Here is an 11,185-nt window from a genome sequence, read left to right on the forward strand (position 1 = left end):
GACAGAGCATGGCGTCTTTATTGGATTGAGATGGGGAGAGGGGCTGTGATAGTCTCAGTTGTAGGCTATGATCTGGTTGATCCAGGTGCTGAACTTGCTAACCCGAGTGTATATGGCAGGCTTGTGCACGTTGCAGTTGCTGGTGCCCCAGGAGACAACGCCAATAAGCACCCACGTGTTCCCTTTCTGGCAGACAAGAGGCCCTCCAGAGTCTCCCTGAGGGAAGGAGAGGGGAGAAGTCAGCTCGGCGATTAGGGGGTGCCACAGGACAGCGAGAGGATAAGACAGGGTGCTGTTGCTCACCTGGCACGAGGAGGCCCCTGAGCCGCCTGCACAGATCATGGAGTCAGTGATACGTGAGCCCCAGTACTGCCTGCACTGACTCACAGTGACGAGGGGCAAAGCCACCTGCTGCAGGCGTGCTGGGGTCACATTGCCTGTGGGCCAGAAGGGGGTGGTTAAGCCCGGGATGACTTGTTCCCACCCTAGCGCTCTCACCCAGATTTTTGGCCCAAGTTCCTACCCACGCCGCTGAGGCGTCCCCAGCCAGTGGTGACACACGTGAGGCCTGCAGGCAGTGCCTCATTTGGAGAAGCCAGGCAGACTGGTGTGATTCGTTTTGTGTACTGGGCCGGGGAGGCGAGCTTCAGTAGTGTCAGGTCATTGTTTAGGGTGGTAGGGTTCCAGAAAGGGTGCGTGATGGCCTGTGGAACCAGGAAGGGGCCACGTAGAATGGGGGGTGGGCACAGGCCTCCAGTGTTGATAGGTGCTGAGGGGCTAGCCTAGGGCATGCCTTGAATTCCTCATCCCCAGAGCCCACCCACCTGCCCCATCCATTCTTCCTTTCCGTGTCTATAGCCCAGACACTCACCTTTGAGATGGACAGAACCTGCAAAGGCTCAGCATTGGATGATCGGTCATATTCGCCCAGGACAACAAAGTGGCGGCCAGGGCTGCAGTGAGAGTGGGGTTGGGCAGCCGCAGGGAGAGCAGAGCAACAAAAGAAGGGCATCCAGGGAAAGGAGACTGGAGAGGAGGGCAAGGGGGCAGAGTGGGAGTACTCACATGACTTTGCAATGGGCAGCAGTGACCACCCAGGACTGGCTGATGAGGGAACCACCGCAAAAGTGGAAGCCACTGCTATCCTGGGGTCAGAAGTCAGAAGTGGGAGTGGGCTCAGGCTATGCCTAGGCAGGAAGCACCTGGTACCCTGCCCCACACCTAGGGTGCATGTACCTGCAGGGACACCTGCCAGGGCCAGGAGCCTGGCACTGCATTCTCCCCGTTGACAATCCTCTGGCTGAAGCTCAGTACCGGCTTGATGGCAGGAATGCCGCAGCCTGCTCTGCCATTGGACTGGTGAGGACCTGCTTCTCACACCAGCCTGCCCACCTCTCCCCACCTCCTCCTGGGTGCCCCCGGCTCTGCCCCAGAGGTCCAAATCAGAGAGGGCTCGTCACTACCCCTTCTCACCCACAGCACTTTTAGGTATCTCAGTTACCCATGTCCAACTGGCCCCCAATTCTGTCCATTCTCTGACAGCTCTCTCCAACTTACTCCCCATTGTTCCCCAACTTCACCACCACCCGCCATTTTTCTCCGACCCCTGGGATAGTCTCCTCTCTAGCCTCGCACCTGCTCCAGGCCTCCACAGCCAGAGGTTTCTCCCTGAACTACATGTCCAACCTTCATTTCTCAGTTTCCTAAACCCTCCCTGGCTCCTAGCTCTGGCCTCACCTCCTGTCCCATTTTGAGGCCAGCCCCTGTGCACCTCTTGCCCCCCTCCAGCCCTGGCACATCCTTTTCTCCTTTACCCATTCTGTCCACCTGGTTCCCTTCCCGGCAGCCCAGCTGAGCCCCTGGGCAGGAAGCCTGGGCTGGCTTTGGGGGCTAGGTTGCTTGAGGGCTGGTCAGTCAGGGCTGGTCCAGGCCCACTCACCCCAGGAGGAGCCAAGGAGGCCCAGGCTAAGGGTCAGGCTGAGCAGCAGCATTGTGGCAGATGTGAGGTTGAGAACTGGGCCTGGTTTTATGGATCTCCTCGTCCTTGGGCCAAAGTCCCAGGCCTGAGGCAAGCCATGCTCCGGTCAGGAGGAGGGTCTCTAGGCCAAGGTCCTGGACTCAGGCCTGGACTTATCAGAGCCCAGGTGTGAGGCTCTCACTTCCACCCTCCAAAACCTGGTCTCCGATTGGCTCCCTGAACTACCTCGCATCCCAAGTGTTGAGGACTGGGTAGCAAGGACCTTTGGTGAAATTAGGTTTATGGTAACCACCTGGTGGCTGGGATCAGGGAAGTTTCCCAGGGCTGTCAGGGGCATCAGACTTAGAAGCCTGCCCTGCACCCGGGGGTGATCCTGACAGGTGGAGGGAAGGTCCAGCTGTACCAGCCCTGCTGAGGAAGGCCAGGGCCATGTGGCCAGCACAGGGGTTCTGGCAGGTCACAAATCCTAACAGATAGCATCTCTGTGATCCCTCCCCAACTTGAACAGGAGTCGGTTTGCTCAGAGAGATGGTGACTCTCCCACCAGCACATGGTGCATTTGGTTCCAAATCTTCATCTGTCTGGCTCTCAAGCCCATATTCTTGTTGATGAAATGATATCTGGGAGGAGCCTAGCACACAGGAGGGTAAGGTGTGAGTCCTTGGTGACTGGCTGACCTTGGATGGAGGTTACAGGTACAAGCGTGACGGCCATCAATCTCTGACAGCCTCCAGGCCTTGGGGCTTCTGTGGGCAAGCTCTTGGTGTCTGCAGCCCATTTGTTGTAGAGCTCCAGGCTGAGCCTGCACTGAGGAAGAGAAGACGACCCTGTGTGCAAAGCTGTAGTGGGTAAGTTGGCTGGGCTCCTAGAGGTGTGGGGGCTCTGACTGATTCAAAGCATCAGTCAGGCAAATAAGATGAGTTAGTGGTTGAACAGAGCGATGGAGGGACAGAAATGTGATCAAGCAGTTATAACACAATGCTAATTGCAAAGTTGATTGTGGGTGTATAGGTGTTTGGTGTATAATTCTTTCAACCTCTGTGTTTTAAAATCTTCATAGTAAAATACTGGGGGGAAAAGCATAATCAGGGTCCCAAGGATGTCCATCCCAGAGTAGACCCTCCCCAGAGGTTGGGCAGACGCTCACCGTTCCGGAGGTCCGTTTCAGTCAGCCGTTCTGAGGGCAGGATGCTCCTGCCAGCACACAGCACCTAGGCTGGCCCGCAGTGGGTACTCAGCAGTGGGTTTGCTGGATAAATGTGTCATGTCATCTCTCTCTGCACGAGCCCTGACCCCAGTCAGCCCAGCAAAGTTGGGAGTCAGTTCCCCTGTTCACAGCTCAGCATGTGCAAATAGAAGCCCTGTTTGGTGTTAGCACCTCAGGTGTGCCTGGTCACGGGAGGGGTTTCACAGGTAAAAGTGTCGCAGGGGTGAGGAGTGTTTTGTGAAAACGTACTCTTGGAGTCAGGGAGCAGTTCCTTGGTCAGCACTTTAGCCCTCAGTGGGGTCCATGGGGGCCTCCTTGACTGAGAGCTGTGGGCTTTGTCCTGGGACACTGATGAGCCACGGAAAGACTAGGTAGGGGCAGCACATGTGGCCCATCCGGGTTTTACAACAGTCCCCAGTGGACCAGAGGCCAAGAGCAGTGCATGGGAGTGGCAGGGGGGCCTCTGCAGTGTGGAGAGTCAGGAGGGGGCTTTCCAGCTGGAGCTGCAATGCTTGCCTGGGGGACTGGAGGAGTAGACGCCTGAGGCGATGGGTGGTCACCTCTTAGGCCAAGCCCTGAAACCTTGGCAGGGAGTGGCTTCTGCAGATGTAACTTGGCCACAGAGTTCTCATGGCTGCTTTTCCCCCTCCACCCAGGAAGAACATAGCCATCTGTTTAAATATATTTTTTTTTTAATTTCCTGGGTTTTTTCCCTCTTGTTCCAAGCTCTGAGCACCATCCTACTTCACTCCACTTCCATGGCCTGCACAGTTTCTTCCAGCAGCTCCAGGGTCAGTGGCTTCACTGTCTGGGACAGGACAGCTGTGGTCCCAGGGGCAAAGCGGTACTGGCTAGGCCTGGGAGAGGGAAGGGATGGCCTCTCAACTTGGGCCCATCATGTGGCCCATCTGTTTCTTGCACCCCCTGTCTCCCCTGCTACTGCCCCATCCTCCCTAGTGGTCCCCATCTCCCATGCTCTCACCTTTTTAAGGGCCTTGTGGGTGAGCTCAGTGTTCGCAGAAGCTTGGCGCCAGTCCCCATTATCACACATGCATCCACACTGCCCCCAGAGCCCAGGTCACCTAGGATCCCTGCAGTGATGGCTTCCACTAGCAGCTCCTGCGCGGCCTCCAGCTGTGATGATACATGTGTGTGATGCCTGATGGACCCTTTTGGTATCACCTTCAGGCTACAGCCTAGAGGTTTTGTTCGTCTCGAAGCCCAGACTATTTGCCATTTGCTCATACCCAAACCCCTCTCTTTCCCTACTCCCATCTCCAGCCCAAGCTCCCCTGCCCTGGTCTCTGCCTCCCTCTCTCAGAAGACCCTGTGTTCCTATTGCTCCCTATCTTCATAAACCTCTTTGAGTCACTTACACTTGTGGTTCTGCTTCCAGGGCTGTCCACCCAACCAATATGGTCTTGATCCCCAATCTACTGGTTCACTGCGTTTTCCCTTCTGGTCCTTAGGCACCTCTGAAGCAACACATGTCACCCACTTCCATCCCACCCCAAACAAAATCCAGACCCCACTTGCTGTTCCCTCCTCCTTGAGCTTCAAACGGTCCTCTCTGAGCTTTGACTTCTCCAGGAGTACAAACTTTGGCACTAACGGTGGTCTGCTGGAATAGCACTTCTTCACTCTGACTCCACTGGCCCCTCAGTCTTGACTCAGTCGTCACCTCCTCCAAGAAGCCTTTCCTGACCTCTAGACTAGGTCAGGTTATCTCTGTGTTATCCCAGCTCCAGCGTGCACTTCCCATCAATGAACGCGTAGTGGGCGACAGGTGTTGCTCACCACCATGTTGGGCTGGAACCGATCCTCCAGTACCGCCAGGGCCGCGTCCTGGCCCGAACCTGCAGGCAGGAGGGCATCTGAGGTAAGTCGCTGCCATCCCATTGCCGGATGAAGGTGAGGCCAGGGTCGCAGGGGCGGGATTCGTGGGGAAGGGGCGGAAGTGTTCACCCAGGGCTGTGAAGGGCAGACGGCTGTAGGAGCCATGGGGGTGCACGCTGTAGAGTTGCGGTCCGGTCAGGTCTACTCCGCCCACTATCAGCGACGCGCCCACGTAGCCCCGGAACCTTTCGCAGAATGGGCGTGGTGAGCCGCAAGCACACGGCTCCAGGTCCCGCCCCTCCGTGACACCGCCCCGGACCCACCCCTCCCCCACCCTTTTCTGTTGTCTGGCGTCCCTTGACCAACATTGCTCCTTCCTGTTGCCCAGCTCCACTTAGGCCTGCCTTTTCCGGTCTCCGGGGCTGTCGCAGTCCCGCCTTTCATCCCGTCCCACTTCCTCTCAGCCCCACCCTCCCTGCAACAGCCCTTCCCCAGGGTCATCTTAGCCCCGCCCAGCACCGGAAGAGCGTTTGGCGCAGAACGCGCGTGACCGTGGCCACGCGGGGCTCGCGGCCTGTGGACAGGGCGTGTAGCTCCATGTTGGACGCCGCCATTCGCGTGGTCATCTCGGCGTCCGCGGCTACTCCAGCCCCACAGCAGCTGAGAACGAAGGGAGGGTCGGTGTGGGCGGGGCTGAGATGGATGTGCTGTGTCGGGGATGCGTGGGGGAACGGGGTCGGGGATTTCTCACTAGATTTTGGGGGCGATGAAGTGGATCTTCTCACAGCTTTTGTCCATCACTACGGAATCTCTGGTGGCCCGCGTATCCGCGCCCAGGATGACTCCGTCCTGGGGAGGGGGAGGGGCCTCTAGCTCAGTGTTTGTCGGATCCCCCAGCAGCCCCTCTAAACACCCCAGTCCCAACTCCCTGCTCACTCGGAACAGAAGGCCCGCGATGGTGGTACCAGTCTTGTGTGCTTGAGGGCTCCGGAACCCCGGGAGGACGCGTTCTAAGGATAAGTTTCTGGAAACAGAGTGTTAAGGCCCAGGTTGAGGCTCTTCTGGGACTCCATCACATCCTCCAACTCTGTCCCAGCCTCCCTCACTTCTCAGGGTGAGCTTGGGAATACAAGTCGCCCAACACATGTTGCCGTCCCTTTGCCCCCTCCAGAAATAAAGGTCCTGGGGTTTCTGGGAGTAGAAGCTGCAGAGCCAGCTCACCCCCACATACCTCTGGCAGTTCTCGAAAGAGAAGCCCCCTCGGGGCTCTAGCGCTGGCTTCAGCATCTTGAGGTGGGCAGGCTGGTCCAGGGGTTGGGGGTCGATGTGGGACCAACGCAGAGTGAGAAAGACCAAAGCCTTGGTCCTCTGTCAGCGTCTTCCCCACGCCCCCCTTGGCGTCTGACTCTTCCTGCTTTCGCTTTCACCTTTCCTCAGAGCCTGGCTGTCACCTTTGTGCATCTTCTCCTTCTGGTCCTAAGCAGCTTGGCAAAGGGGAGGTTTCCTTGCTTGGCTCTCCATCATGCTCCCTAGTACTCCGTCTTAACAGAGGAACAGATCCCTCCCTCTGACCGTTGTTCAGCAGCTTCTGCCTCTTCCAGCCTGAGCCCCAAGCCTTGCCTGTCCTGACCCCAACTCTAACCTCAAGTCCCTCAGCCCTATGGCCGTCATATTGGCCAGGCTTCTGTTACTGCCCTCCCAACATTATCAGGCATGGCTGCCTTTTGTCCTTCAGCATCCACTTTCTCTCAGCTCCTCTCTTTTGTTGCCTTTGCCTCCTCCCTGAAACTTGAAACCCCAAAGCTCAGTCCTCCATCATGGTGACACTGATCCTTCCAGCTTCCCTGTCTCAGATGGTGTCTTCTATCTAACAGAACAGGTGCCGTGGGGCTGCCCATCTAGTGGCCCGGAAGCATGCTGGGCTCTACCCATGGACAAGCCTTATTTCACATCCCAAATGACCCTTTATTTATCCACATCTTTCTCCTACCGCTTTAGCCTCAGCTAGCATCCTCTCTCTCCTGGGTACTGCACTGTCCTCCCTGCCTTCCCCAAGTTTCTGCCCCTACCCACCACCCCCAGGCTCCCCTTTACCTTTCAGAGAAGGGACTCTTTCTAGATTGGAAATATGGTTACACTTTCCCTAGTTAACCCCTTCAGCAACTGCATATTGCCCTTAGGCTCAAACCCAAGTCTTTTCAGTGGCCCACATTACCCTTCTCATCCCATCTGATCTCAGAATAGCCATCACTTCCTCTGGGAAGCTTTCCCTGACCCACAAACAAGATTCTGCCCCTTGGTGCTCCCTAAACTTTTCTCTCAGACCACTTAGCTCCAATAATTAATCTTTCATTAGAAGAATGATCTGATTAGTGACTGGATCTCCCTCAGATTCTAAACTCTTGTGCTTCTGTCGCAGGCTTAGCACTCACAAGCCCATGTCCACAGGTGGGTTCTGCCTTCCCTTGGGGGAGTGGGTGGGACAGCTCACATCTTCCCTGCCTTGTACTCTTAGCTCCACGTGCCTCCATCCCACAGCTATGTGTGCAATTACCTCCAGTCGCCCACCCCCAGAGCAGAGGCAGGCACAAGGCAGGCTATGTGCTACATAAACAGCTCAACCGGGAGAGTGGGAAGCTATCATCCTGGTGCTCAGTTCAATCTCAGGCTTCATCAAAGCCCATCTTGCCCTTATGCTCCACAAAGCACCAGGCCTATGGCTATTGCTTGGTGGATACTGGTGCCTGAATGCCACTGCCTCCTCTGCAACCCAAAACACACATGTCAAAACTTAAAGAGCAAAAGAGGGTCTTTATTCAGGGGGCCGGGGCCCTGGGCTGGCAGCTGGGGGTGCAGGGGTACGACGTCGGTAGGCACCCAGCAGGATGGCATTGATGTGCTCCAACGTCTGGTTGCTGAAGACCATGTTGAGGTGCTGTGTCCCATGCAGAGGCAGCAGATGCACAGGCTGTGGCTGGCGGCTCTGCCAGCGGGCACAGAGCTCAGTGCTGCGTGTGGCCACAGTGTCGTCACCGTCCTCATAGAGTACCCCCACGGGGTCTGTGTAGGGGAAGCCGTGGTCAAAGATGTAGGTGTTGGGTGTGGGCAGGCCCACGCCATACAGACAGTATACTTCCACTCCAGGTGCTGGGAGGCCTGCCAGTAGGTCACGTGACTGTAGCCACATGTACCAGCCTTCCTCAAAGTGCAAGTCTGCAAAGAAGCGCTGGAAGTCACGGCCTGTGTAGTTGAAGCTGGGCGTGGAAATGAACACATGGTCTTCAGGCCATACCTCTCTGGAGGGAAACATCCAGGGGGAGGTCGTTGTTATGCGCTGTTCCTCTCTCAGCTTGATGCTGGACACGATCGGGATGCCCTGGTTGTCACCTGTGAACACGAAGCAAGGTGGGTCAGGGAGCCAGGTCTGGGTCCCTTGGGCCCACAACTTGCCCCCAACCCAAGTTCAGCTGGATGCTAAATCTTGTCCCTACCCAATCCAAATTGAGCCTCTGAGCAGGCCTGGCAATCAGTAGGTGTTCAATGTGTGCTTTTTAAATGAGAAGCCCTGATGGCATGTCTGTGGGGCACAGCTGTAGAGCCTCAGAAGGAGGCCAGGGAAGGAGGGGCCTCCTGAGGACGGGTGTACATGTGTGAATGTGGGAGGATGGTGCTGGTGGTTCTCCCTCAGCTAATTGGCCCCTGTGGCCTGCGCTGCACAGGGGTCAGAGCCCCCTTCTGGGAAGGATATTAGACTGTGTCTGTGTTTGGCACTTACAGACATAGTCTGATGAGTGTTGCCCTCAGCAGACTGTGAGCTACTAGGGGGCAAGTTGAGTCTGGCTATACCCTGCATACAGTGTGTGCTCAACAAGTGATAGCTATGCCACTTCTCAGAGAAGGGCATAAGGGTTTCTAGGGTCTGGCCCTGGCTTTGGCAGATCTGTCCTTAATAGACAGATCCCTGGGAAAATGGGCTCCTGGAAACAGAGGCAGCTGAAAGCTGAGTGGGCAGGACCTGAAACCACAAGAAACAGACCTAGGTCCATGAGTCAGATTGTTGGGGTTCACTTCCTTTCTGTTTACTCTCCTTTTGTCACTGAAGCACCAAATCACCCAGACTTCTGGCAGGAGCTACTCTAATGTCTAGGCTAGGGGGCCAGTGACCAGGGCCATGCCTCAGAGGTGGTAAATTACACACTTAGCCTGACATGGTGAGAAGAAGCAGGAGTGAGGGCAGGCCCATGGTCAGCTTCATCCCCCTCACTCCAACCCCCTCATTGACACAGGTGGTCCAAGGCCTTCTCACCTGAAGCCAAGACCAGCATGGGCTTGATGGAGCCCCCCCAAGGAGCTCCAAGAGAGATGAATCCATCAATGAAGCGGTCCTTCCAGGCCTGGGGCTGGCGCAGCAAGAAATAGAGCAAGTGTAGGCAACCAAGGCTATGACCAATGAGGAAGACAGGCTTTCCATAGGCAGCATGCATCTCCTCCACCAGCCCAGCAAGCTTCTGGTAGTATTCCTCCTGCTGGCCTGAAGTAGGGTGGATGGGGTCAGGGCAACGGATGGGGTCAAGGCCCATCTGCCCTGCCCCAAGCCTTCAGAGACACTCACTCGGCTCCAGCCGCCAGTCGTAGGGGGCGGCCCTCACTGTCTCATCGCGCACATACCCGTTGTTGACCAGATTCTGCACTAGTGTGTGCATGTAACCTGTAGGGGAGGCAGCAGCATTGGAGGCTCTGGTCATGGCTCCTGTGGGCTGACCACAGCTGGAGCCCTGCCCTTTCCCCAGTAAACACACCTGCCAGCTTGTTGTTGTCCAGGTACTCAACAGAGTAGGTCTTCCCAAAGCCAGGGACACGGATCTGTACACCAGGGGCATTGGACACGCGCCCAGAGCTGCGGTTGTAGACAACCCTGAGGGCAGTGGGACATTCAGCAGCCCAGTAGCCAAGGGGCAGAGTGTGGGGGCTGGGGCAGAGGGGGTGGCACACACCTGGTGTTATCTATCCAGCAGTCCACTCCAAGGGGTAGGAACATATTGAGATCCAGCCAGATGGTGAAGAAGTCCTCTGTCTTGCGGTAGCACATCCAGTTCACCACATCTGGTTTATCCAGCTTGGCTTCCAGTTGATTCCCCAGGCAGCCAGGCACTGTGGGCACTAGCCTTCATTCTGAATTCCTTGCATTCCTTCCCGCCCTTCTGCCTGTCCCCCCAGCTCCACCCCTTCATCTCCCATGCCCTCAACCCCCAGGAACTAAGGATGTGATCCTTTCTGATAACACCCCCCCCCACCCCATTCCCCCCCCCGGCAGCCCAAAGCCCTGGTTCCCCTCAGGCAGGGGAGGTGCAGGGGCCAAGGCCACTGACCCCTGTCCCCATAAGGAAAACACCTAGCTTGGCTCTCCATTAATGCCAAAGTCCAAGGTGAAAACAAATAGGTATGGGAGAATGGGGGCTGGAGACCTGTTTTCCAGGGGCCAGGCACCTTGTCCTTGCTGGGGTGGGGGCTGAGTGGCTGCAGCTGACCACAGTTTGTAACGCCCTGGCTAAGCCCTCAGGCATACCCGCCCCCAACTCCACCCCCCTAGGGAAATCAGCTCAGAGACAGGAACAGGTGGTGGGGGAAGGGGTGGATTTCTCTGCAGGACAAGCCTTTGGACCCTCAAACACTGAGGCAGGTATCAGGGCTAATGCAGGCGCAGAAGGGCCATGGCAGGGTCTGCTACCAGGGGCTGGGGCCCAAGCTCCCTGAGGTCTGGCCTGGTGCATCAGGGGCCTGTGGGGGCTTACCGAGGATGACGGGCCGTGTGTGGTTACTGAGCTCAGCCTTGGGCGTGGTATGCGGGGGGAAGAGCACATTGAAAAGCCAGAAGGGGGTGGCAGAGGGGAGCAGCAGCCCCAGCAGCAGCAGCCCCCATTGCCATGGGGAGCCCGACGGCCCCATTCCAGCCCTAGTGCCTACTGCCCAGGGAAGCAGTCCCGGGCTGGCCTTATCTGGAGTGGGGGTGGGAGGGGCCCTAAGGCCAGTGGGAGGGACAGCCCAGCCAATGGGGGTGGCCAGACATTGCCGGAAAGGGACATAGCCTCAGGGAGCCAGCTCTGGGCCTGGTTTCAGTTCCGCCTTCTTCCCTTGGTGCCAAGGGAAACAGAGATGGGGCAGTA

General features: G+C 57.0%; 3 protein-coding genes across 3 annotated transcripts; all 3 read right to left on the reverse strand.

The window, feature by feature from the left end:
* Positions 1–54: 54 nt before the first annotated feature.
* CTRL (chymotrypsin like) lies at positions 55–2,271 on the reverse strand. The gene is made up of 7 exons (XM_049622413.1): positions 1,940–2,271; positions 1,237–1,340; positions 1,066–1,145; positions 872–953; positions 524–704; positions 304–437; positions 55–216 (listed from the first exon to the last, which is right to left on the reverse strand). The coding sequence occupies exons 1-7, from the start codon at positions 1,989–1,991 to the stop codon at positions 55–57; spliced, it is 795 nt and encodes a 264-aa protein (XP_049478370.1). The 5' UTR covers positions 1,992–2,271.
* A 1,436-nt stretch (positions 2,272–3,707) lies between these two features.
* PSMB10 (proteasome 20S subunit beta 10) lies at positions 3,708–6,913 on the reverse strand. The gene is made up of 8 exons (XM_049622412.1): positions 6,253–6,913; positions 5,958–6,045; positions 5,773–5,870; positions 5,541–5,681; positions 5,151–5,266; positions 4,983–5,041; positions 4,168–4,319; positions 3,708–4,042 (listed from the first exon to the last, which is right to left on the reverse strand). The coding sequence occupies exons 1-8, from the start codon at positions 6,306–6,308 to the stop codon at positions 3,931–3,933; spliced, it is 822 nt and encodes a 273-aa protein (XP_049478369.1). The 5' UTR covers positions 6,309–6,913; the 3' UTR covers positions 3,708–3,930.
* Positions 6,914–7,809: 896 nt separating this feature from the next.
* LCAT (lecithin-cholesterol acyltransferase) lies at positions 7,810–11,097 on the reverse strand. The gene is made up of 6 exons (XM_049622408.1): positions 10,814–11,097; positions 10,016–10,172; positions 9,821–9,936; positions 9,634–9,729; positions 9,328–9,552; positions 7,810–8,408 (listed from the first exon to the last, which is right to left on the reverse strand). The coding sequence occupies exons 1-6, from the start codon at positions 10,965–10,967 to the stop codon at positions 7,834–7,836; spliced, it is 1,323 nt and encodes a 440-aa protein (XP_049478365.1). The 5' UTR covers positions 10,968–11,097; the 3' UTR covers positions 7,810–7,833.
* Positions 11,098–11,185: the final 88 nt, after the last annotated feature.

The sequence above is a fragment of the Panthera uncia genome (genome assembly GCF_023721935.1).
Source record: "Panthera uncia isolate 11264 chromosome E2 unlocalized genomic scaffold, Puncia_PCG_1.0 HiC_scaffold_20, whole genome shotgun sequence".
NCBI classification, from domain to species: Eukaryota; Metazoa; Chordata; class Mammalia; order Carnivora; family Felidae; genus Panthera; species Panthera uncia.